The sequence below is a fragment of the Sturnira hondurensis genome, unplaced genomic scaffold, assembly GCF_014824575.4.
Source record: "Sturnira hondurensis isolate 20B ecotype Veracruz unplaced genomic scaffold, ASM1482457v3 Scaffold0017436, whole genome shotgun sequence".
In the NCBI taxonomy this organism is placed as follows: Eukaryota; Metazoa; Chordata; class Mammalia; order Chiroptera; family Phyllostomidae; genus Sturnira; species Sturnira hondurensis.
This window is the reverse complement of record NW_028090067.1, coordinates 997,962-1,025,106: the sequence shown is the minus strand read 5'-3', so window position 1 is coordinate 1,025,106 and position 27,145 is coordinate 997,962. Positions and strand designations below refer to the sequence as shown.

Sequence of the window (27,145 nt, the reverse complement as noted above, 5' to 3'; positions counted from 1 at the left end):
CAGAAAGTGTGATGACCAGTTCAGGATAATGGTTCCCTTTGGGAGTGGTACACAGGGAATTTTTCCTACAGTGGTAATATTTTATTTCTTAGTCGGGAAGGGTGGATTAAGAGGTTTGTTAATTATTCTTTACACAATTTTATGCATCTGAAATATTTTCCAGTGCGCTTTTAAGAATAAACCATTAAGGGCACTTTCAAGGGAGAAAGGCAGAATGTTTCACTGGGTCTCTTATGATCATTTGCATCTTATTTCCCTTTTTCTTGGACCCCTGCCTTCCACATAGACTACTGTTTACATAGAAGTATTATGTGGATATGAAAAGATTTGTCAACATCACCTGTATGATAAAATGAGCATAAAATACCAGGATTTTTTCGTGGGGTTACTTTCTTCAACACTTTCTTCTATTTAAGATGATATGATGCATTAGGTAAGGGTTTTGTGTATATTAAGAACTGATATCTTAATCTTAGTAGCTCGTACTTTTATAACACCTACTATGTGCCATATACTCTAGCCACTGCTTTACACGTATTCTCTCATTTAACTCTGGCAACAACCCTATGAGGTATTATCCCCATTTTACCGGTGGAGGAACTGACACACAGGTAAGTGAAATGACTAGCTCAAGGGCACGTGGGCAGTATGTTTTGGAGCTGTGTCCTGAGGCCAACCTTCTCACTACCATTTACTGCCTCTTATCTTTTGACATGTGACTTGACTGAGAAATGTTGGAGTTCATAATGACATAGACATGAGAGGGGAGAAGAAAGGGATCACAGGAGGTAGGCGTAGGGGATTTTTGCAGTGTAGTAGTGCGTGGTACGGAGAATGTGGGATGGGGGTTTCAGGTTCGCTCTCACCTTCCTCCACTGCTTCCTCATTAAGTGACTTGAGTACTTCGCTCCTTTTTTCCTGGTTACCTGCCAGGGCAAAAGCATAGGCCAACAGTGCCTTGGTATAGACATGGCTTCCATGGGGTCCTTGCTTTGCTGAATTCCAGGCTGACTCCAGGCAGAACAGGGCATTGCGGACAACAGGGTGCTGTGAAAAGTGAACAAGAAGGGAACTGAGTTACATGAACAAGAGACTAGCCTTCCCATGTGAACACACGGATGGCAGCGCAGGAGATAAAAAAGGATTCCAAATGCATTTGTCCATCTATTCTCATTCTTATAGAGAGAATAGTATTTTTTTACCTGTTATTCTCAGACTTACGAGGCAGGAATATAGCCATATCTGTAGAATTTATTGTGTGTGTGGGTGTTTGGGGGGGGGATGCTGTCAGGGAATCCTAGGAGTATCACTGGAAAAGTCTAACGGGTGTCCAACAAGTGGCCCATGGACTGCATGCAGCTCAGGATGGCTATGAATGTGGCCCAACACAAAATCGTAAATTTACTTAAAACATTATGAGATTTTTTTGTGATTACATGCTGCAATGTATATAATGTGTGGCCCAAGACAACTCTTCTTCCAATGTGGCCCAGAGACACCAAAAGGTTGGACACCCCTGGTAACGGACTGACCAAATTCTTTATTGATCTGGGAAGCACTGCATTGCATAGAAGGAAAGCGGACGCTCGGCTTCAGCAGAGTGACATTTCAGACAGGAGGTCAGCAGTTTCATTGCAACCGGAATTATGCTTCAGCAGAGAAGGAGGTGGTACCTACAGTGATGGGAAGGGGGATCTCCAGGAGGGCGATGGTGATGTAGGCAGAGAGGGTCTCTTCATCTTCTACTCCACCCTGTAGATGTGAGTGGGAGAGAGATCTGAGTAACTGAACTGCGGTTTCACGGAATTTATCCTTGCCCATACTCATCCCCAGGGGGCAAATTACGACAGTCAACCTAAATGCCATCCCCTCTTTCTTGGTGCTCTCCAGGTTTTATTTTTGTTCTGATACTTTCCCCAGAGAATTTCTTCATTGTTACCTCCTCTTCTCACCCACATACACACCATAACTGACGAGTCAAAGCTCTGAGAACACTTCACCTTAATGGCATTGTTGAGCAGTGACCCAGAACTTCTGAAACAGCCATTGTCCTTCTGCTTATGGGACAGCCAGGTGAGGGCTTCCGTAATGTGTGCTTCATCAATGAAGATGTAAGTTCGAGCCTGGGCCAAAGTCTTCAGTACAAAGGCGGTGAGCCTGAGGGTGGAAGAAGGGATGATAGTATTTGTGTTGTCCCATAACGGGTTTTACAAGCACTTTGCAGCAACAGGCTTCACAGGACACTTCTTACATTGATATGAATCATCTAACAGGAATTCTTGTGTACATACAGCTCCCATCTCCTTTGGACTATTGGATTAACTTGCTAGATGTAAAATTTCTTGGTGGACTCACTTCCTCTCTGCTACAAAGAGTCTAAGTACTTCTACTGTTACTTGAAATAATTATTTAAGTTTTAAAATCTTCTCTGTACAGATTTCCTCCTGTAGATGGAAGAATCTCCTCACACAGCTGTTACATGCAACAATACCCTCTAATATTGGATTGCCTTGGAGATTTTAAAACTGTTTCATATTACTGGGCCCTCTCACTTCTTTCCTCTTATTGGTGAATTTATTCTTAGTTAAGTTGAACATGATCTAAAAAACATAACCTGAAGTGAACATGGTTTATCTAGAAGTTATATGATATGTTCATTGGCCAGATCATTAAAATGCTCATGGTAATGGGAGTTATTTTAGGGAGAAAATAGCCATTTTAGAAAGAAGAGCTTGATGGGTCATTAACGGGATGAATTTTGGGAATAAATATAACATACATGTATTTGAACCTCAGCTTTTCTGACTGTTACCTTCATAATCTTGTGTATGTATCAAGTATAACCAACTATATGCATCTGTTAGGGTTATGGTAAATATAATTATGCTAATATATGTAAATGAGCTGGTACATAAAATAGGAGCTGCAAAAACTCTCTTTCTGTTACCAGGTGTTGCCCGCAGTCCTGCCATGTTTCTCCCCAAAGGTGCTGTAGGAGCCATCATAGTGCTTGTAGTTCAGCTGTCTCTGGTAACCTGCGATGGAAGGTTAATGAGACAGCATGAAAGGTCCTATATGCTGCAGCCAGGGAAATACTGAAGTGCTTGGCTTCTCTTGTGATATTTCCTGAATGATGCTGTCATATGTTGGAAGGTTCTGAGTCTTCAATATTTTATTGGAGATTGGACGCTGGGTAGTTATTGTAAAATTCACTGTCTTATCGTAAGAACAATCATAGTATGGCAAGCATAGTATTGGTAAGTAACTCAAGCCTATTGGGGAATCCAATCTATTGTTAAAGTAACACTGAAGTTTTCACTCACTCAGTCCATCACTCACCAGTATTGAGGTAGCCAATGGCTTTGGACTTGAGCTCTGGAGTCAGTTGTTGTGTTTCATTCAGATAATTCAGAACATAGATGTTAGGAGCGAAGAGGACCATATTCTGTTCTCCACAGCCATAGGGCATTTGGAGGAGATTCTGTGTGTTTCTCATGGCAGAAGCTAATATGTCTCCTGGGGAATAGGAGAGATTATAACCTATCAGAATCGTTAAGAAGAGATAAATTATTAGCTGAGGTAAAGAAATGAGGATTTTTAGGAAAGGTGAGTCTTCCAGGGACAAAAGTATATTGGAATCAATAAATAAGCCTTAAAAGGGAGAGAAGAAAGAAGTTTCAATTACAGTTGTTATTTTGAGAAAGTCGTTATGGAAAAACATAGTAGAAACTATCAGGATAGAGTAATCTATGGGGCTAGAGGCTCACCCAAAACTGAGAAGGAGGCTCGGGCAGATTCTTCTACCACATTTGGCGGCAGCTTCAGAGATAATTGATCAGGCACCTCAGCACCTAGAGAAAACAACAAATAGCCAGAGTTAAAATTATTTCTGCTATATATCTTCCTGAAGATCGCTAAGACCAAGAAGTCAGAACTATGCCTTATACTTAAACTTCTGAAAAGTTGTCTCTCAATATTCCAGATTTTTGTATCTTAAATGTGTATGAACAGGATTCAGAGATTTCCAGAACTTCTCCTTCCCCAACCACGTTGTTCTCCCTATGCACAGAGTTGCATTCCAAAAGAAGTCTACACATTTACCAGTGCCCCTGATGTCATCCTACAGCTCACACGAGATGATTATCACAAGATGATATATTTAATGCTCATCCCCAACCTCCTTACTCAACAGTTGTGTGAAAAAAACACCTTATGTATACAGAAGCAAAATTAAAATATCCCACAAGTTCCTGTATTCTACAATACATGCTGTCTTAACTTCTATCCAATTTCACCAAATACAAAGATAGTATTTTTATGGAGACTCTAAATATGTGGGTGAAGAAGAACAGTATCTGTCTCATTGAAAATTAATAAAATAATTGCTGCTGATAAGCGTACATTTATTGCCATTTTAATGTTTGTGAATTATATGAAGATAAAAAAAGAGAAATGTTATATTTATCTTCATACTACATCTGTTGCTCATAAAATTAATACGACTTTTGTCAAAGGGTATAAAGTTTTGGTTATGCCAGATGAGTAAGTTCTAGAGATGTATTGTACAGCATAGTGCCTACAGTTAACAACATTGCATTTTGTACTTAAACTTTTGCTAATAGGATACATCTTATACTTAATATAAGGTATTGTAAAAAATAATAAATAGAGAGTGGGAGGAAACTTTTGGACATGCTGGTTAGGTTTATGGTGTAGATTATGGTATATACATAAGTCTCCAAACTCATTAAGTTGTATACATTAATTCTGTATGTTTTTAAATTATATTGGTTACACATGGTTATGCAATTAAATTTAAATTCAATCATATAATTAAATATATAATATAATTATGTATTAAATACCATATTTTGCTGTGTATAATGTGCACTTTTTTGCCCACATTTTTGAGGGAATAATAAGGATGCACAGTATACATGGGAAGTACCTGAAATACCTTGTGTCTGTTCTTGTGTTTTGTGATCATTTGTTACATAAATTTCTTGTACTATACTATGTTACAAAATAAATGCTAAAGTTCCTTTATAACACAAAAAACAAGTATCTAAATATAAGTAAATAAATAATTGAATTAAAAAATTAACACAAAAGATTTTTTTTCCTGAAGGTCTGGGCCAACAACATGGATGTGCATTATACACGGGAGTGTGTTATACACAGCAAAGTATGGTACATACATGTTATACTAATTATAAATATATTACTCATATGTCAGATATGTCTATTACCTTGCAAAACACATTGCTGTAAGAAAACAGATGCCATAAATAAAGTAAAAAGACAAATTACCATTTGAAAGGAAATATTTGGTAAGATATTCAATAGATAAAAACTCAGTGTCGTATAGTTGAATCAGAGAAAAGACCAACTCCTCCAACATGGATGGTCAAGGATATAAAAGCAATTCATAAGCCCTGGCTGGTGTAGCTCAGTGGATTGAGCGTGGGCCTGTGAACCAAACGATTGAGGTTCAATTCCCAGTCGGAGCACATGCCTGGGTTGCAGGCCAGTTCCCAGCAGGGGATGCATGAGAGGCAACCACATATTGATATGTCTCTCCCTCTCTCCTTCCCTTCCCCTCTAAAGATAAATAAGTAAAATATTTTTTTTAAGATTTTATTTATTTATTTATCTTTAGAGGGGAAGGAGAGAGGGAGAGAAACATCAATGTATGGTTGCCTTTTGTGTGTCCCCTGCTGGGAGTTGGCCTGCAGGGAACTGGACTACAACCCAGGCATGTGCCCTGACTGGGAATCGAACCGCGATCCTCTGGTTCGCAGGCCCGCGCTCAATCCACTGAGCTACACCAGCCAGGGCTAAGTAAAATATTTTTAAAAAAGCAATTCATAAATATGAACAAATAAATTCACCCTCATTTGTGACTATAGAAATATGTTAAAACAACAATATATTGTTTCATCTAAATATTTGGTTAAAATGAAAACTTTCATGACAACATGATGGTGATCATCACGGGGAATGCAAAGTGGTAGAAATATAAATTTAGGTAATAAAAAGAGAGAATGTTTTAATTCCATTAAAACTAAGAATATATATATATATACACTGCTTTTAACAAGAAAATCACAGTTTGGTATCAGCTTTAGGTGTACTTGTGTGCTCACACAAGGGCCTGGCTGAGAAACCAGGAAGAACTGTGATACTGACAGTGTGGAATGAAAGGGAACTAGGAGGAATTACTCAGAACTGGAGGAGAAACCATGATAAAAGGCTTTGGTGATAACACTAAGTCCACTTAAATGTAGAAAGAAAGCTAAACAACCAGGCAGTCATGTGTTTGGAATGCTTCATGTGTTTGAAGTCTTGACAATGTAAAAATGACATTGGACAGAAATTGGCAGGTAGAGAAAGGCCAGGAACGCATATATGCTGTTTTGGCATTGGCTTGAGGTAAGAACACATCGTGTTGATAAATTTCTTAGTGTACGAAATTTCTATAAAAGTTTCCGTTTAGACTAGAAAATTCTTCACCAAGATAAAGTTATATCTTTTACTGTAAGCTTCTTCAGTCCCTGGCAAATGACCGAGAGAGCATCAGGTATTGGCTTGGCATCAAACAAATACTGACATGACAGTAATGGTACAAGCTGCCACAGCTTTTGGTTTGGGGAAATAGCATGGTCCCATTATCAAATGCTGTTGGTTCTGCATGTATAAGGGACACATGGACAAAGCCAAATGGGGTAGGATCAAGGGTGGGAGGTTGGGATGGCTGAGGTTGGGGGGAAATAAAGACAACTACACTTGAACAACAGTGTGTGTGTGTGTGTGTGTGTGTGAGAGAGAGAGAGAGAGAGAGAGAGAGAGAGAGAGGTGAGAAAGGTTCTTAGTTTTTTCCAAGGAAGAAAATAAACCATAGTGAGAGTGGATCAATAAAAAAAACATACTGTAGGTTCTGAAAAACTCAGTGGTGGGCTAACCTGAATTTAGCTATCCATATATTGTATTACTAAGTATTCAAGGAAATATACCATTGGCAATATTCTGATTCCACCCACTTTTTACCTATAACCACATCATATATAACTGGTCAGAAAGACATTTTGGTGGTTGCATAGATGCTGAAATAGAAAATAGATTCATAATGCATGAGCTAGGAATATTCTCCTGATCAAATTACCTGGCCTCGCTAAGACCAGTTTTCTCATTTGCCAAATGCGAACCATCAGGTTCTTTGGGTCTTACTGGCCTTAGAGGGTTGTGTGTAGATATAATATATAAAATTCTTTGATCTTCATATGTTACCCAAACTTTAGTCAATGTTATTTTAATTATTAAGGCTGATTCTTACCTGATGGGCAAAGCAGGGAGTTGAATGTTATTTCCTTCTCTAGTCCTTCAGGCTTTGTGTGGACAAAAAAAGAAAAGTCAGAGGTGAGAATGGATTCACTTTCAGAAAAATTGTATTGATAGGGTAACCACAAACTTGTTGATAGTAAACAGGAGAAGTGGAACTGATTTCTCAAATGTAGTATATAAATAAATTTTATAAGTAAAACAAATATGAAGGAGACAGGTCAATAGATGAAAAAGTGAGGGAAAAATGAGAAAATAAATTAAGAGGAAAAAGAGATGGAGAGACAGAGGTAGAGACATGTACAGATATTGATATTTATAAAGTAAGATTATGAAATATCTTACAATCATATATTATTTAGCCATTCTTACCTAACATTTATAATCTTAACTGTCTTCACTGTTGTTTTTATGAACTCATTGCGGCCTATTAAATGGGTAGGCTTACTCACTTCAACCAAAAGAGGCTTGATGATTTTGTCTCTCATTCCATATTCAGGGACCACAGCCACCTCAGACCCACACGGTTCTGGAGACTCCACTGCTTCTGCACTCACGGTGAAATTCACAAGCCCTGAAAAAACGGGCCAGTAGAGATGAGCACCGTCCCCTCTTTCCTCCATACCTTTAAGCTCCAAGATTTATAACTGTTCTGTATCCCCCCTTTTTTTGGTTATATAAAAACACAAGACCAGAAATGGAAGTGGTATAAATTAGAGAATAATGACACTGAGTATCCAAGGTGGTAAGGAGGTAAGGGAAATAGGAATATCCTTCTAGACACCCTAAAATAAGAAACAAAACAATTCTACTATCTGGGAGAAAAGGCATCCCTGCCTGAGAGAAGTAGAAGTGGATATAAGAATCCCACTGCTATGCAAACTTTGAGCAGGATTGAGTAGTTCCTAGGAATCTGTCTCTTACCTAATGACTTGGGGGTTACTGCCCAGGATATGGTTTGTCGTCCACTCTTACAGATGCAGTAAGAGTCTTCTCCCTTCTCCACTGGGACAGCTTGGAACGCAGGAGAGGCTTCTAGGTGCACACTGACCTGAAACCACATGTGAGACCGAGACAAGAGATCAGAGGAGGAAGAAGGGGACCGAAGTGAGAATGGCTTGGAATAAAGCATTTTGGAGATGGGGTTAGATTTCAGGTTGTTTAATTCTGAAGATCTTATAGGTAGATTTGAACCCTAAATATTAATATTTTGGTATAATCTGGTCTTTCATGTGGTGGGACCAGAGGTGAGGAAATGTCATGATGACGAGATTCCTTTGGCCAGGAATCTTAACCATTCTTCAAGCTTTTCCAGCAGAGTGTATAAGATTTATAAATGGTTATTGTTTCAGCAGCAATAAGATGCTCACAAATACTTTTTAATGAATGATACATGAAAAGTTAAATACATGAAAATATAGAGGTTGAAAACTTGAAGACTTTAAGACATATAAATGGAACCTAATAATTTCGATGTCCATATCAGAACTCTTCATAAGATACAAACTTCCTAACCTTAGAAGATTGTGATAAGAGCCAGTAACTTGTGACAACATGAATGGATCTGGAGAATAGTATGCTAAGTGAAAAAAGTCAGTCAGAAAAAGCTAAGAACCATATGATTTCACTCATTTGTGAAAGTCATGGACACAGACAATGGCATGGTTGTTTCCAGAGGGAAGGGCAGATGGGGTGGAAGCAAAGGGTAAAGGGGGCTAAATACATGGTGAGGAAAGATGATCTGAGCTTGAGCAGTAGGTACAGAATGCAATATATAGATTATGTATCATAGGAATAAACACACGGAACCCATAAAATTGTATTAACCAATGTCACCCCAATAAATTCAATAAAAAAATCTTAGAAAAGAAAAAGAGTCAGAAACTTATTTTAAGTTGCAAGCTGGTATTTGGAGATAACCGCAGCTATAGTGATGAATATGCATATGTTATAAATATCTGATAGTATTCTTCCTCTGGTGGGCACATTTTACACATAGGAGTTTGTTAATATTCCTGGGATAAAATTTATAATTTAAGTAACCTTGTGTTTAATTTAGGAGAGAGAATCCTTACCCGAATGCATTTGGAAAGGTACTTTAAAACAGTGGCCTTGAGTGTGAAGGCTTCTCCACGGACCACAGAGTAGGGCATTGTGAGCTCCACAAAGAAGGGCTGGAAGGCTCGGAGAGAGGCGGGAAGAGAGAGACCAAGTCCAGTGTCATTGGACAGGCAGAGGGCCCCTGCCTTCCACTCAGTGATGGTATCAGGGACTGTTACTCCTACTTCAGCCACACCCGATGAGCTGGGGAGGACGGTAGGCAATGTGAAGAACAGAAAGTAAGCAGTTAAGTAAATCCTTTCAAGGAAGAGAACTCTATAAATGATTCTGTTATCATAATTTGTATGCACTCAGAAGAAATGCCAATAATGAGTATAAATAAGGCTTAATATAGGAATATATAATTACTTTTCTTCCAACTCCTGTTTTCCATTTCAGTCTATATCTGAATTTCCTATAGACATATAGCTATAGTAGAATCTATTATAGACAATATCATTATAAGCTAAATTTGTAATTTGAGATTGTTCTTATATTTTCCTCTCTAAAAATTGTTCTACTGAGGGCAGATTTATACTTTTCAGCTCTATTACTACTTTATATCACTGGTCTGACTGATTCTGTGCTTAATTCAAGTCTGTTGACCCATGAAGGATCACTCCTAAGTGTTAATCTATGCAGTGCTTGGTTATATTTAGTCCCTATGCCTATTTCCTGGAAATCTTTGGATTAAATTTATGCAAAATTTCTTAGCACTGATGTAATTATATCAATGAGATGTCATAGCAGAAGCAGTTACATTCAACTTCTCCTGAAAACAGCAATGTGTCTAAAAGAAAACTTGTGGATGGTGACAAATTAGCTAAAAATGGAAAATTTTGAGGAATCTCTATTGTATCTTATATAAAAAGGCAGTTACTTACTCTACTACCACCAAGTCCCAGATCCACGTCTCAGGGAAGTACTTTCGCACAGTCTCTGTGAGGGGCTCTGAAACATGGACTACAGAATCACCATAGTCACTTTCCAATGCACTTACATCTATGGTGGGTGAGGGATGGAGGCAGAAACAATAAATATAAAGATAAAGCTAATAAGAGATCGTAATAAGTGCTACAAAAGAAAGAAACAGGGTGATGAAGTAGGAACCAGGAGAGCACACTTGGGTGTTAGGGAAAAGCTTCTTTGAAGAGGCAGTGTTTTAGCTGAGTTCATAAGGATTAGCATAAGCTAAGAGTGAGATGAGGAAAGAGAATCACAGAGACCATAGAGGCCCAGAGGCAGAAAGAGGCTTGGATTGCCTGTGGGGTAGAAAGGAGTCCTCTGTGGCTACTGTACATTATCTAAGGGGGGATTTCTATGACATGGGAGTGGGAAGAGGGCAGGAGTTAAAGCTTTCATTTGGTATGTTTTTCTGTGGGAGCAAAAAAATATCATATCATCATGACTGTGGCTTTGAGAAACACTTCACAGAAATGAAAGGATAAAATATTTAAAAAGCTTTTTATTCCCTTATATGTCAAAAGATCAGAGTTAGAATCTCTCATTTTATTTACCTTCTGCTAATGGTGTGCTGGTAAATATTTAACAATGAGCTCTCTGGAAAAAAATTTGTGTATATATATATATTTATATATATACACACACACACACTTGTACATATATAAGTTAACTATAAATCTGATAAAGGGCTATAGAATATAATTTATAAATAACAATAAAAATATACAATAATTTTTGTTTAAATTCCACATAAATTCAATTGATTCTCATTGAATGTTTTCCTTGATTTTTCACAAACTCTTTACTTTGTATTAGGTATTTAACCATGATTTGACAATTGCAGACAATAAGCAAATGCTTGATTACTATCTGACTCACTCATCAAAGAGGTAGCCCTTATCATTGATAAATGATTGTGATTTCAACATGAATATTGGCTAATATTTTGGAAACATTAAGGGGCTTCTTTACTTGATTGGTAAGAATGTAGTCTTTTTAAAACATATATTTGATTGATTATTACAGTTGTCTCAATTTTTCCCCCTTTGCCCCCCTCCACTTGGTACCCACTTTCCCTCCAGCAATGCCCTTCCTTAGTTCATGACCATGGGTCATGCATGTAAGTTCTTTGTATTCTTCATTTCTTGTACTCTTCTTAACATCCTGCTATTTTGTACCTACAAATTATGCTTTTTAATCCCTGCACTGTTTCCCCCATTCTTCCCTCTCCCAGCTGATAACTCTCCAAATGATCTCCACACCTACAATTTTGTTCCTGTTCTGGTTGTTTGTTTAGTTTGCTTTTTTAGATTCAGTTGTTTATAGTTGTGAATTTGTTGCCGTTTGAATGTTCATAGTCTTTTCTCCTTTTTCTTAAATAAGTCCCTTTAAAATTTCCCATAATAAGGGCTTGGTGATGAACTTCTTTAGCTTTACCTTATCTGGGAAGTTCTTTATCTGTCCTTCCATTCTAAGTGATAGCTTTGTTGGATAGAGCAATCTAGGCGGTATGTCCTTGTTTTCATCACTTTCAATACTTCTTGCCAGTCTATTCTTGCCTGCAGTTTTTTTTGAGAAATCAGCTGATAGTCTTATGGGAACTTCGTTGTAGGGAATTCTCTGCCTTTCTCTTGCTCCTTTTAAGATTCTCTGTTTATCTTTTACTTTTGGCATTTTAATTATGATGTGGTCCTCTTTGGGTCTAATTTGTTTGGGATTTTCTGTCCTTCCTGGACTTGTGTGTCTATGTCCTTCGCCAGATTAGGGAAGTTCTCTTTCCTTATTCTTTCAAATAAGTTTTCACTTTCTTGCTCTTCCTCTTCTCCTTCTGGCATCCCTATGATTCAGATGTTGGTACACAAGGGGATGTCCCAGAGCATCCTTAGAGTATCCTCAGTTCTTTGAATTCTTCGTTCTTTTGGGTGAATGCTTATTTTTTTCCTCAAGTTCCAAATTATTGGTTTGATTCTCAGCTTCCTCCCCTCCTCTGTTGGTTCCTTGTACATTTTTATTTCACTTAGTGTAACCTTTACTTCCTCCTTTATGTTGTTGCTGTACAAAAGGAATTCTTTCAGTATCCCAATCACCAGTGTTTTGAATTCTGCATCTGCTAGGTTGCTTATCTCCATTTTGTTTAGTTCTTTTTCTGGAGTTTTGTACTGTTATTTCATTTGTGCCAGATTTCTTTATCTCCTCAATTTGGCAGTTCCCTGTGTTTGTTTCTGTGTATTAATTAGATAGAGCTGCTTGTACTCCCTGTTTTAGTAGCATGGCCCATTGTAGAAAAGGCGCTCATAGATTGTGTGATAATTAGGTAATTGCCAGGATGGGGTAACCCACTTCATTGCTTTGTGGCTCCGTGTGTCAAGAAGGCTGGAGAGGGTACAATGCTGCTTCTTGGCTTCTGGAGGTTTGCCTGGCACTCGCCTTGTTCCAATCACTTCGCCCACTTCCCGTACATGACTGGTACCCTTCCAGCTGTTGCCTTGGTGTTGAATCCCAGAGTTGGAGGGTTGGTGTTTGTTCTAAGTCCATGTGGGCTCTTTAAATAGAGTTTCTTGAAAATCTGGCAGTTTCTTCCACCACCTCAATCCACACTGGTATTTACAGTCAGAAGTTATGGGGATTTATCTTCCTGGCACTGGCTTCCTGGGCTGTGTGGTCTGGGTTGGAGCTGGGATCGCTTGCTCCCAAGGCCAGACTGTACAGCGCAGGGATCCAGTGCCTCCCAATTTTTATCCACCATATGTGAGCGTGGGACTGTCTGTTTTGTCGCTGCTGCTTCTCCACAGCACACCGCATCTCTGCACCTCTGCCTATCTGCGTGACTCCACCCCTCCAACTCTTCCAAAGGGATGTGGCTTCTTTAAATCTTTGGTTGTCAAATTCCTACACAGTTTGATTTTCTAATGGTTCTGGGTGTTATTTGTTTTGAGATCTAGTTGTAATTCTTTCCATGGTTGTGTGAGGAGGTGAAGTGTGTCTACCTACACCTCCCCTCTTGCCTGGAAGTAGAATGCAGTCTTGACTTACAAACATTCTGTTTCTGTTTCTATAGATCATATGCCTAAAACTTTCTCAAGTCTACGTATCTTTATTTACTAGATACAGATTCTTTATGGCTGGCTTTTCTGATTTCTCAATCAGAATTAACTTGCCCTGTGTTTCAACACTGTTCACAGTCTGACTTTTGTTTGCTCCCCTGACACACTCAGAACTTTGGGGTTTATGTTGCTATGTGACTTTCAGCAAGACCTTAATATATCTAAACACAAGATTTTTTTTGGTAGATTTTATCATAAAAATTATTTCATTTGTTTCAATATATTAGACAATTATTATTATTATTATTTTACCTGAATAAGATAATAATCTTGGAGAACTCATCATTGAATAGACTGGATGGTGTAAGCATATCTTGGGTTTATGAATCTTTGAGTTGGTAAATACCTTTAAGCCCATATCCTGTGAAGAAAATGATCACCTACTCAGTACATAAATATTTAAAAAAATACATAGGCACATACTTTTAAAAACTGAAATCAATAAACAATCCAATTAGTTTCATATTAAACTTTTAATGGTCAGATCTGTAGAAGGGACATTGATATACTTACAGAGGTAATTTCACTCCTTTTTTAAAACACTTTCAACAGTAATTATTTTCTATATGTGATATATATAAGTAAATAGAAGGAAACTTGATTAATAGCCCAGAAAGTCACAGTACTGGCTCTTTGCTGTTAGTAGGTCTGCTATTCTTAATGACCTTGGATGAGTCACTTTACCTCTCTATGTCCCATTACTCGCAACTCTGATACGAAGGCATTAAAAATAATTAAAAAATATATAATATTTTGTAAACCCTAAGGACCTCCCACCTGCAATATAAGGAACTTACCTGCAGGAAGCTGTACATATCTTTTTCGTTTGTGTTGGAGACTGGGGAATAGACAATTCCGTTGACATAGACATGGTGGCTGACACAGTCTCTACCGTCTTCCTCTGGCTGATTCAAACCCGCCGGGAAACCAGTGAGGTCCTTTACTGGTAACAGGTTATAAACCTGTACACATGCAAAGACAAAAGGGCACACTTATTTGTGGTTTATTTTTCTTAAATGTAAAGATAAAAAAAAGAATAATCACCATCAGTGCTAGAGTGTCTCCATTGCTTACATATTTTATAGAGAAGATGATCTTGAAAATGCTTGACAATTTTAGGGAAAAAACACTAAAATATTCCCATCTAAGCCAGGATCACAATACTTTGCTACATAGTTCAGAGACAAACCTTGGACTCCATACTAGAATGAAATATAACTGTTAGGAGACATTGTACAAAGCTTTCAGATGATAGAATGATATGATAGTTTTGTCTCTACCTTGAGGTTGGCAACTGACTCAGTGTATATGCGATAAAGTTAATGGACATATTCTAAATAGGTACATGAATAAACATATATCCCTGTTAAACATATCTACAGGATAGTATTTTCTTAGGTATTATTCACAGGAACAAAATACTCCAGATCTCCACAAATACATAAAACTTTAACTGTGAATACTGGAAATGATTATTTTCAAATTCATTGAGAAAGAAACAGCAAGACAGGCATATAAATGCTGGCAGGGGCCCTGCATTATATTCACAGAAGTATGAAACTGATTGATAAGACCAGATCAGCAAACTGAGTGATGTAATGAAATTAGATATCTTCTCAAAGGCAGCTGTCTCTTACTATTCTGTATCTTCCTTCACTGCCAATTTTTCTCCAGAGCATATTATATAATTATTGTCTTTCTAATCTATGAAAATGTTAGTTCCACATAAGTGTGGATTTTTGTCTTTCCAGTAGTTCACTACTAGATACCCAGAACTTCAACACAAAGTAGGCACACCTAGAACACAGTAGGCACTAAATAAATGTATTGAATGAATGGCTTATGCTATTTGGAGCAAAGTGTTTCATTAGTAAAACATTATCAAGGGTTGAGAGGAACTAGTGTGGCAACCCAGGTCTACTACTAAATACTTGTAAGCTTTTGCTTAATTAGTAACATGTTAATGGGCTTTTCTGCCTTTTTTTACCCACTGGGGTTGTTATAATAAAAAAAACCCTCTGAGGACTATAAAATTTTATTATACAAACACAAAACATCAGTGTTATTTTTCCATATATCCCATTACTCTCACTATTAAAATGTTCTCAATTCTTTCTTTAGAGGTATTCTAGATTGTTGGGGGGGGTGGGGACAGGGGTATAAGGGGAATAAATGGTAATGGAAAAATACAATAAAAATGACAAAAAGAAGTATTCTAATACTTTCAATAGAGAAGGAATGTTAGAATTTTTCAATTAAATTCCACTGGAAGGACTAAAAAGTAATCCTTCTGATAAGTTTTTCTTTTAGGAAAGTAAAAATATAAATTTCTCCTTGTAAAATTTTGATGGTAAAAAACATCAGCAAAAAGCTATTTCAATTGGTGTCAGAGTGAACATTTGAAGATATGAGCAAGTGACTTTAGAACATGTTGTTAACAGTTTCTTATTGTTCCACCCCAGCATACCGTTCTGCTATTTCTTGTTAACCCAATGTTAAGAGAATTCATTTATTAATGTCATTTATCGTATAGTAATTCATTTTTCTTGATTTTTACTCATCAGAAACAATACAACATCTTCCCTCAGAAATTGTGTTCATCTTGGGATATCCAGTATTTCAACCAACATAATTCAAAGTGCATATGAAAGAGCTCAAAACTATTCACGTGTAGGTAATTGTAATTGTAACAGATCCTGTCCGACTCAGAAGGCATTTCTTCTTGCTTGGAGCCCCTCACCTGCCCCTCCTGACCCGAGGCTGGGGGCACTCACCGAGGCCGGGGACAGCTCTGCCTCCGGCTTCATGAGTAGCACGCTCTGGTCCACCGCGCGGAGGGCACAGAGGGACTGAGGGGAAGCTGCGACGCGCAGGTGGGCGCGCGAGGCAGGAAGGCTTTGTGCTGGGCTGAAGCTCAAATCCACCTGTGAGATTAGAAAGACCAGAAAAACAAATGTCCTGACTTCATCGTGTAGGCACCAGCATTTTCTGCATGCTGCTCACATCCAATGCAGTAATCACCGACTTAACCGGGGTGAGTACTGTGTGAGACCTGACGCTTTTTGTCCCTTATACTTCATTTTGATTTTTCCAAGAATTCGTGGAGCCATTATAATGACATCTAATTATTTTTATAACTTACTAAACTTGAGATGTCACGTTTACCTTTGATACGTGGTGAAGTGTTCATTAACTACAAAGTAGAAAGCATGGTTGTAGTCTAGATGCTCTTGTATTTTTCTTTTGGCTCTTTAGTAGTCTTAAAAACTTACACATTTCCCAACATTTCGTCATAGAAGAAGGGAACCAGGTACTCTGAGTCATATCATACAGGAGGAGACAATGCCTGAGAGTTTTGCACTAGGAGTCAAGTGACATAGTTTCTTCGTGTGACCCTGCCATTACCTCGCTGAAATCCTCTGCAAAGTTCCCTTAACTCCTTGGGTCCCAATGCTCAAATGAAGGAAATAATTAAGTATGATAGTGACTTCTAGTTTAAGGTTAAAACATTTATGGGGTGAAGCACCCACCTTGTTGGCCAGACAGTTTTCAACCTCATATTTCGCAGAATCCCCAACCACTTCCCCATCCGGTAAAATGGCGTAGATGAGCAACCGAGCGACTGGAGCAATGTCTGATTCCACAGGGAATGACACAGAAAAATGGCCTTTCACTGGGGCACAGAGACAACGAGGAAGTGATTATTGGTTAGACATCTCCCCAGGGCTAAAATGAAAGTTTCTATCACACAAAGCCATTTTAGGAGCCTGGTCTGGTTAATGGCTGTTTCTAATAGTACGTGTAATAGATATAATAAACAATATGTAACAAATGGATGACTGCCCCTAAGAACTCTAGTTTTAGGGGAAAATGCCTTCTTGAAGCCCTTCTTGGCTGCCATTTGATCCAGAACTCACATTAGAAAAGGGAAATAGACCCTGAAGAGGTGAGTTACAATATTAAAAGTTTAACACATTGGATTTATCCTTACACCCTCTCCAATCCTCTATGAACATAATATTGTTCTTAAGAAGAACGCTGCTTCTGGGGGAGTTATTTTTTGAGTCGCCATAGATTCTTTAGAGGTTGCATTAAACTTTGTAAGTCTAATTACGGTGCTTCTGTGCTGCTGTGAAAAAGCAACAAAAGAGTAATTCACTGACAGTTTTCCGTAAGTGGTACTTTAGACTTTCTTAGAAGAAACCATCAGAGATTATATTGTTCCATGTTTGTTCACGAGGGGAGTCCAATTCAGTCAGACTCTTCATGAATCATAACTATCGTTAAAAAGGAAAAAATGATGTACAAATATACATCAATCTGCACAAAACCCAGTATACAGAAGGCACTGTAAAATTTTTACCTTCTCTACATTGATTACAACAGTTTCGAAATGTCATTTTGTGAAGATGGCCCATGAATATTTGTAGTTTGAAAATTTGGATAAGCATGGACTATAAAAACACGACATCTACATTTTAAATAATCTGAACAGAATACACTGAAAGAAAAAATACTGGGTGAAAAAAAGAAACATTGCTTTCTCCTCTCAACTTCTTTATTGGTGTTAGGTGGAAAATTTCCCTTTATTTTAAACTAGTCCTGGTATCCCTGCAACATAAGGCAGAATGTGTCAGAGTGGGGAGGGAATGCGGAATTAGGGAAATACTCACTGTCTCCTTGCTCCATGGGCAGTACGTGAGTCCCAGTTCGGACAATGCCTCCCTTTGCCATTATCTGAAAAAAAAAAAAGAAAGAAAAAAGGCAATGAAAAGCTTCTTATCTCAAGTCTTGCCCTACATGTGATATGCTTGTTTTCTTGCCCCGCTGCTGGCATTAAGTAGGCCTTAAAAAAGTCAAACTTTCAAAAGAAAAACAGACTTTCTAAAGAACTTCAGGAATCCTTGCTCTACAGAGGGTGTTTGTTTACAGATGAGCCAATGCAGTGGCCTTCTTCTCACCAGGTAATAGAATGACAGCTCCTTTAGCTCCTGCAGAACCTGTCCATTCAGAACATAATGTGCTTGGATGGTCTGCGTTTGGCCGCAGGGCAGTCCACGGGACAGGGGATCAAGGTGGACAAAGCTCTTGCTTGGAGAGAATACAAGATCAGCAGTGTGATGAGCTTCTTCATATTCTCCTGACAGCCATTGGTAACTGTAACAGGGGCTATGATCCTTGTGTTTGACCTAATGAATTAGAAAAACAATGTTACTTTATGGGGTACATCTCACAGAGAATCCCTGTTCTCACAAAACTGCATTAGTTGACTGTACTGCCTACACTGGTACCTAGGCATCTTCTGCTCATAGTAAAAAGGGACAGAGAAAGCTCCTTCCCCTTTGTTTACCTGTATTTCAGGCGTGGTTTGTGCCCTCACACTGAAGAGGTTCCTTGGGGTGGTGTTCATAGTTTTGAAGCGCATCAAAGGACAAAACCTTTGCTCTGATTAGCTCGCCTGACATTTCTCTGGCCCCTTTACTATGGACACTGGAGCTATGAAACCTCTTTGAGGAGACTAAATAATCTCCGAAAACTGAAGAATTGCATTTCAGAAAACCAGTGCCTCATTTGTGATGAGTTTCAAACAGGCATTACGAGTAAATGTGATATTGCACCCCGAGGAGTCAGAATACTTGCTGTATCCTGGTTCAAGAGCTGAGCTGGGGAATTGGCTGAAGTCCACTTCTCCTGAGCTGTCTTAGGCTGATTCTTTTAATGCATCCTGTGATTCTGGATTCTTAAGCTCCAAAGGCTCTATTTGGGTTGTATTTCAATTTTTCTTCATGTAAAATTGTTCATTAGTTTTTTTTCAGGCTCCCCTTACCCTGATCTTCACCTCCCAAGTGGTCTGAGTGAATTCCTGTGTCAACAAACTACATTGTTCGTATATCAATGTATATTCTAGCCATATAAATGTTCATCAAAAAGAGTGATGATTTACAAATAACATTTTCATTTCTCAGGACTAGCACAGTGCCTAGCACATGGAAAGTATTCAAGATAATCCTTGAAGAAATAAATGAGTAGTTATTTAATTTTTAGTTATTAGAAGTATAAGCTTTTATGCCTACTATTTGAAGATTAATCAATAAAATATATGATTTATTCTTTTTTAGATTTATATGAAAAATTCCAAGAGGCAGGGGTTTTTTTATCACCGTTTTATGTAATATCTATTGCGCAGCCATATATCAATAAATGTATATCTATATCTCCACTGATACATAGAGGACTGTAAGTTATACAAAACAGATTGCACGGGTAAGGACAGAGTCTGGAAAAAATTAGAATAGCAGGGCAAAAATAAAGTAAGAACAGTAATTTATAGAGTGTATATAACTAAAACTAAATGCTAATGATGTTAAAGATGGGCTTTTACTGTAACAATATCTAGCAGTTAAAGGGGGCTCACCAGGTGCTTTAACGCGTAATATCTCTAACTGGCACTAATATTGCACTCATTTTACAGATCAGAGACTGAAGAATGGAGGTTTTTAGTTATCTGTTCTTACAAAGAGTCGAGCCAGGATTTTAATCTAATTTATTTGATTCTGGAAGCTGTATCTTTAAAAAAGTTGTGGGAAGAAACACACAACATAAAATGATAGCGTTAAGTAGTGTGCAACAGATTTTCAGAATTTTTCGTCTTGCAAAACTAAAACTCTATAGCCATTAAACAACAATTCCTCATTTTTTTCCCTTCTTTCCAGCCCCAGGTAGCCACCATTCTATCTTCTATTTCTATGACTTTGACTGCTTTAGATACCTCATGTAAGTGGAATCATACACTTTGTTTTTCTGTGACTAAGCATTTCATTTAACATAATGTTATCAGAGTTCACCCATGTTAGAGCACGTGACAGGATTTCCTTCCTTGTTAAGGCTGAATGCTCTTCCATTACATGTATATACCATATTTTGCTTATCCATTCATCTGTTCAGATATTTGGGTTGCTTTCACGTCGTGGCTATTGTGAACAGTGCTGTTATGAACATGGTGTGCAGATATGTCGTTGAGGCCCTATTCTCAGTTCTTTTGGCTATCTTCCCAGAAGTGGGATTATTGGATCATATGGTAGTTCTATATTTAATTTGGAAGAACTGGCATCCTGTTTTTCATAGCATTTGCACCATTTTATATTCCCAGCAATAGTATACAAGAAGAACTCGCACTTCTAACCACATACCTTACACTGCCTCCTTTTACATAAAAATTTTCAAAGTTGATCTTGATTTGGTTTCTAGTTTTTAGAGTTTTTTTTCCTTTTCACTCCATAGGGCTAGACACAACGTGGGGATTTCATCACTTTTAGGCTGCAAACATTTCCCGAGGCTACTTCATGTTTCTGGTAACCTCTTTCCAAGCTTACCCTGATAGAGAGGGAGGAATCCTTAATGTTGGCGGTGTCGATGGAGAACTGCACCAGGCCATGCTCATCAGTGGTGGCATTGGAGTAATAGTTCGCCGCATTTGCTGCGATGAAGATGAGTTCGTTTGGCATGGGGACACCTTTCCCATTCACTAGGCGCACCTGAAGATTAAGAGCTGTGCATCAGTTACATGGCTAATCCCCAACAGGCACCAAACAAATTCATTTTATTAGAAGTATTTATGGAGTGCATCCGATATGTTGAACATGGTTCCAGGCATTGAGACATAGCAGTAAACAAAGTTCCTTCCACCATCGAGCTTACAGTTAGTGACAGACAGATATTAAATGGGTAAACAGTATATACTAATTTAGTAGCAATCAGTCTCAAGAAGAAAAACAAAGTGATGTATGGGGCCAGGTAGATGCTTAAAATATCAGGGAGACTGCTCTGTAAAACTATACTGTACATCTGAAACTAAGACATTACTAAATGTATTAGTAATACACCACTAAAATATTACTAAAGTAATGTTGAATGTAAACTATAATTAAAAATTTTAAAAAATAAAGCAGTGTAAAAAGGTAGAGAGTGATGGGGATCATAATAGGGTGTACTGAAAAACGTATTCTGTGGATATTTCCGAAACACTGTGTATCATACATTTTTCTTGGGGAGTCACAGAGCACGAGAGTCATAAAGTAATGACAAATTTTAACCCATTAGCCAGATTTAATCGAGCCACTCTTATTGTGTGGCAGACAACTTTCTGAGGATTAGTGTCCTAAAGTATAATAAGTGCACAAGCAAGCAACTAGTACATTGTTTGGTGTGAATTTCTGGTTGTTTTATGTATGATATCTGCTTCTCAATACAGATTTTCAATCTTTTGGAAGTGAGGCAGATTTCATGAGGCATTTCCCATGGGAAAAATGTAAAACTGAGAAGCACACAGTATTAATAAAAACTTAAAGTCACATTACTGCTAGTATTAAACTCAGCAGATGATTAGTCTAGTTCCAACCGTGAAGATGGTGATTCTTTTTCAGGATAAGCTACTTCTCACAGTAGAAAGCAGAGCAGTGGCCTAGGGTCAGTGTTTGTAACTGATTAACAAGATCTTTGTCACTGAACTGTTGGCTGCGCGTACAAAGATAAGGATAAGCACAAAGTTCTGACTTTTTCCTCTTTTGATGAGTCTTCTGACTAGAAGAATACTTATTTAGCAGGAACACATGATCAAAAATATACAATGTACCTCTGAGACGTTTAAAAACATGGAATATACTTTCATTTTAGGATGTGACCAAAGTTTCTGGCTTTGGTTTGCTGTCATAACATAATCAAAACATTCTAAAATGGACTCCACCACTCATTGGTTGAGTCTAGTCCCTTTGTCCTTTACACTTCCCACCACTGAAATCTTATAGCATTTCCATTAAGAATATGATGCACAGGAATTATACACTGAGATACATGTGACCATCGCTTCAGACCTCTAGAGTCAGAAAGGCCCACTGCACATCTGTTTATAATAGAAAAATAACAATAGAAGATTTTTTTGTAGATCTGTGAGAAAACTTACATTTTTAAAAGCTGAGTACCTTAAATAATAGTGTTTCACCCTTGTGTGTACTGTGTTTTGAAAAAGTACTTGCTGTCATAAAAAAGTACTATAAATATACTATCTATAAAAGAAATACTAGGTATGCTAGAATGCTGTATGTCTCAAAGTAAAAATTAAAACCACCAACCCACTCACTTCCATGTGAAGTTAGTGTTAGAAGATAATATATGTGGCCACTATGAATTTTGAGATTCTTGTGAGAAAATATCATAAAAATATAAGATTGCCTGGTAAATCATGGAAAGGACATTCAGTGATGTCATACAATGCTTTTCTAAAAGTGAAAAAAAAAAACCCTTTCTAATTTTGCTGGTCCTCTGGAATGACTTCATGGATAGCATATACAAATTTACAGAGGAGCAGATTCATTTTTATGTGGTTTTATACCTTTGCTTCTATTAATCAACAGGTAACGATAATCAGGTATAGTTTTAGCAAATATGTTGTGCTTATTAAGTGATGGATACACAGGCTGATTTGTGAACTGAAAAATACTCTACCTGTCCAAAGAAGGGGATCCCTTGTCTAAAATGTGGGTCCACTTTCACAAATGAGAGTTTGGATATGGTTCGTGTTATCTCACTGGTCCCTTTTCCAGTAAACTCCACCTCTGAAAAAAAAGGAGGAAAAAAGTTTTTTTGAAGGATGAACTCCCTGAACTTCTTACACTACCTCTCTCCTTTCAATTCATATATTGGCAAAGAGAATACATCAGTGCCCACTGCCTTTTCTCCCAGACCCACGTGGGACACAAACCTGTTCCTTCTTCTTGGATCTTGGCTTCCACTTCAAGTTCCATATTATACCCTTCCCTCTTCAGCTGGAAGGGCTTGGTTTTTACTTGCTGGGAGAAGCAGCCCTCACTGTTTAGCTAGGAGGGGGTAAAATAAGATACAATACCATAATACTAGGCAGGTCGGTGGTCAGTCAATCTGGTGGGATTTTGGTGAGGATCAACCGAACCTAGGTATTTCCTATAAGAAATTCTTATTCTCTAGGGATTGGTTATTATCACATTTCACAACAGTATCTAGTTTATAATTGACAGGTATATGCCTTAGTTTTTGAGTGAATGTGCTAGAAATGTCCTAAAAATTTGGGGGTCATTTTACTATAACAGGCAGCTAACCCTTCGTCAAAGTCTGGCTCTGCTGCCATTGTGAACAGTGATAGCTGGAAAGTGGCAACCCATTTGGGGACTGTGTTTCCTACCTTCCTGGTACCTGTGTGAGGCCACATGACCAGTGCTTGCTCAAAGAGTAACACTAACACTCTTCCCAGCAAAGGTGGTTAAGAGGTATATGGTTTTTTCTCCTTCCTTCATACGAGTGGATGCCAAAGATGGCTTGGATGCCAGGTATTGGAGTTGGCTCAGCGTCCACCCTTCTGTGTGGCTGGTGCACCAAGAACACCCACAATGGACAATTGTAAGAAATAAGTAATTCCTATTGTGGTAATTCACTTATTTTTAAAACGATTACAGGTAGCGTAGAATTCTTTTTTAAATTGCTCTCTTCCTGAGTTAGCACCATGTTGTAACTCACTGCTTATTGACGGCACCTTAGTTGTTAGTCTCTAGAAGCATTTTCCACCTACCTTCTCACTGAATTTCTCACAGACAGCCTGTGACTCTCCACCATAGCAGCTAGAAGGATTATTATACTTTCTGCATATGCTCACAGTCACATGTCCTGGGACTGGTTTCCCATATGTGTATCTGTCATAAGACATTGCCAAGTGAATCACAACAAACATTGAACATACACATTTTCCATGTATTTACATTTCCTCTTTTAGCTACAGCATATTTACTCCCTGAACTTCCCATCTGCAGGGCTCAAACAGTGTTGAGCACAGGTAAGAAATGACCTTTCTTTTCTAGAACTCTCCAGTCTTCTTTTAACATGTTTTTTTCCTTAATTTTTAATTTTCAGTTTCATCTTTAAATAGTACCTTTTGTATTACCAAAGTCCCACCTGTCCTTACAAGAAAAACCAACACCAACAAAACAAAACAGAGGGAAGGAACAAACACCCTCAATTCTACGTAGGAATACAAACTTAACGTGCTGGCATCTCTCCTTCCATCATCCTTTCCCCATGTGTACCCATTTTAGTTTACATAGGATTTCACTTGCTTACATTTTACAAAAAAAATGGATTTTGCCCTAAATATATCATTGATAATTGCTTTGTTTTCCAAAGTATGTATTGCCCCTATTTAAAATTTCATCTAGATTTCTCTTTGTAAGAGCATTGGCTCACCAGGTATGTAGCTCCAGGAACCTGGTGGCCATCACTCTGAGACAGTGCTGGGGCAGGGACCCAGCGGAATGGTGAGTGCATTACATAAGCAGGACTGGCTACATCACTGTCTGCTCTTTCTGCTAGTGCTACTGTTGGGCTACTGGAGATAGGAACGTAAGCTCCTGGGAACACAAATTTTCAAAGTTGGAAAGGACCCTATTGGGAGAGGTATGTAACATGCCTTAGGTCGACTGATGAGTTAGATGAGATTTCTGTGTGTCTACCTCAACAAATTCTGAATCTAAGTTATTTTTGCACCAGGTATGCAGGGTCAGGTAAATAATCTGATTGGATTTCCCCTATAATCCAATGAAAGCAAAGCCACTACCCTTCGATACCATCCTGTTTGTGTGTGTGTACACGTGCATGTACACATGCGACTCTGTTACTTCCAGAATCCTAGGAGCATAGTCTCTCCAGGAACAGTTGCCTGTGCCATGAGTTGGAATAATGCTGGTAAGACTGTGAAAGAAATTCAGAAGGGAAAATAGGAAAACAATAGTAGAGGAAAGTTCTAGAGACGAGATGCTCTCATTTATTTAAAGGATCTGTGCTGCCACTTTTCCTAGAGGAATTAGCCAAAATATCCCAAATAGTGACTCTTTTAAAGATGATTCCCCTCCAAAGAGTAATAAAGTATAAACTCACATGCCGCACACGGACACGTTCACCACTTCTTCTACAATAGTGATGATCTTTGGCACTGCTACTTGTACTTCAAACTTAGGAAGCACTGTTGATGGGAGATAAAGATGGTTTGGGATTAGTTTCAAATTTGGGGGAATTAGTATTTTCATGTTATCTGTAATAATTTTTTAGGCCACTGAACAGGCAGCTCTCTTCTCTAGTATTTCTATCTTCCTCTCAAATGGAGACTGCTTGAAGGGTTAAGACAGACCACTGCAACCTTAATGAACAAGGGAAAATTCCACTAACACAAGTACAGTATGCATTTTTTGAGGTTGAAAATTGCTATACAAATAATTAAGTTATAGGAAGCCCTATTCACAAATCATTGTCCTCACTGGAGTTTGGTATACAATTGGTTCTACTCCAAGCCCATTCTCACTCAGGGGAAATGAAAACACTCCAAGCAAGCTCAAACTCTAGGCCCTGAAAATTTAAATATGAAGAAAAATGTTCCATGACTTTCCACAAGCCGTACCAAATTCCTCCACGGTGAAGGGGTGCTCTGTGATTTCACCTGATTCCTTCTGCACCACCACCTTGTAGGAGCCCTGAAATGGCTCTGACGAGAGGGGAAAGGCCAACTGCTTGAGACCACTCTCTAACTTGAGATTCTGCCATTGTGCGATGCGATTTCCTTTAGGGTTCTACAAATACAGTGATTGAAACTTACAAAAGAGCTGAGAGCATTGGCGACAATATAAGAAACCTATGAACACTCCTATGTTACTCAGAGAGGAAAATGGGGTGATGATAACGAGAGGAGAGGGGAGATGAGTTAGAACCATCTGAGCTGTGCGGTTTGAAGGCTTCTCCCTTAACAACAAGTTTCTGGGATGCAGTAAGAATCTCTCAGATAAGAACATTTTCCCTAAGTCGATTACTTGACATGTAATTACGGAATGTTTCATTTTGCTTACCTTAATGTATACTAGTGGAATCTGAAAGATGAAAGAGAAGGAAAGGAGTTTAGAATTGTTCACAAATGTTTTCATCTTTGATTTATAAGCAAGACAGTTTAATATAAAGTAACTTTGCCTGTAGTAAAACACACAAAAGTGACAGGTTAAGTTTTACAGAACTTTTAATTAATCATCATAAGCAGTAAATAAATAATAATAATAATTTAATTGGCTACATTCATTAGGAGTGGGATTTACTGACATTACTGAAATTTGTATACCACCCTAGTGAAGAACACTTTTTAAAAAATTTTTATTTATTTATTTATTTATCTTTAGAGGGGAAGGAGAGAGGGAGAGAAACATCAATGTATGGTTGCCTTTTGTGCGTCCCCTGCTGGGAGTTGGCCTGCAGGGAACTGGCCTGCAACTCAGGCATGTGCCCTGGCTGGGAATCGAACCATGATCCTTTTGTTCGCAGGCCTGTGCTCAGTCCACTGAGCTACACCAGCCAGGGCTGAAGAACACTCTTTTGTCCTGAAGTTTTACAGACTGAGAAATAAAATACTAACAGAACTCTAAGTAACCATGGTCAGACCTACCTAGTAGGATGGGTAGTTCTAGGAATAATGGGGGATGGAAATAGCTCCTCCACTAGCAATGGTTATTCATTACTAAAAAGTAATATTTATTAAGTGCCTACCATATGCTGTGTGTCACTCAGTTCTAGGAATACAGCAATGT

The 27,145-nt window shown here is 38.2% G+C and overlaps 1 protein-coding gene across 1 annotated transcript in view; it reads right to left on the bottom strand.

Annotated features, from left to right (window-relative positions):
- Positions 1-27,145, bottom strand: part of LOC119002132 (alpha-2-macroglobulin-like) — a 45,850-nt gene that overhangs the window by 8,893 nt on the left and 9,812 nt on the right. The window contains exons 5-28 of the mRNA XM_037067801.1: positions 26,420-26,440; positions 25,978-26,146; positions 25,461-25,545; positions 24,103-24,223; positions 23,263-23,377; positions 23,007-23,116; positions 20,879-21,040; positions 18,467-18,694; positions 18,179-18,242; positions 17,036-17,178; positions 16,280-16,429; positions 14,303-14,467; positions 13,758-13,866; positions 10,323-10,440; positions 9,414-9,642; positions 8,263-8,389; positions 7,791-7,912; positions 7,334-7,385; positions 3,768-3,851; positions 3,340-3,516; positions 2,948-3,035; positions 2,001-2,157; positions 1,678-1,752; positions 867-1,047 (exon numbers count right to left, since the gene is read on the bottom strand). Coding sequence (XP_036923696.1) covers positions 867-1,047; positions 1,678-1,752; positions 2,001-2,157; positions 2,948-3,035; positions 3,340-3,516; positions 3,768-3,851; positions 7,334-7,385; positions 7,791-7,912; positions 8,263-8,389; positions 9,414-9,642; positions 10,323-10,440; positions 13,758-13,866; positions 14,303-14,467; positions 16,280-16,429; positions 17,036-17,178; positions 18,179-18,242; positions 18,467-18,694; positions 20,879-21,040; positions 23,007-23,116; positions 23,263-23,377; positions 24,103-24,223; positions 25,461-25,545; positions 25,978-26,146; positions 26,420-26,440 — 3,052 coding nt within the window. The remainder of the gene's footprint in view (positions 1-866; positions 1,048-1,677; positions 1,753-2,000; positions 2,158-2,947; positions 3,036-3,339; positions 3,517-3,767; positions 3,852-7,333; positions 7,386-7,790; positions 7,913-8,262; positions 8,390-9,413; positions 9,643-10,322; positions 10,441-13,757; positions 13,867-14,302; positions 14,468-16,279; positions 16,430-17,035; positions 17,179-18,178; positions 18,243-18,466; positions 18,695-20,878; positions 21,041-23,006; positions 23,117-23,262; positions 23,378-24,102; positions 24,224-25,460; positions 25,546-25,977; positions 26,147-26,419; positions 26,441-27,145) is intronic.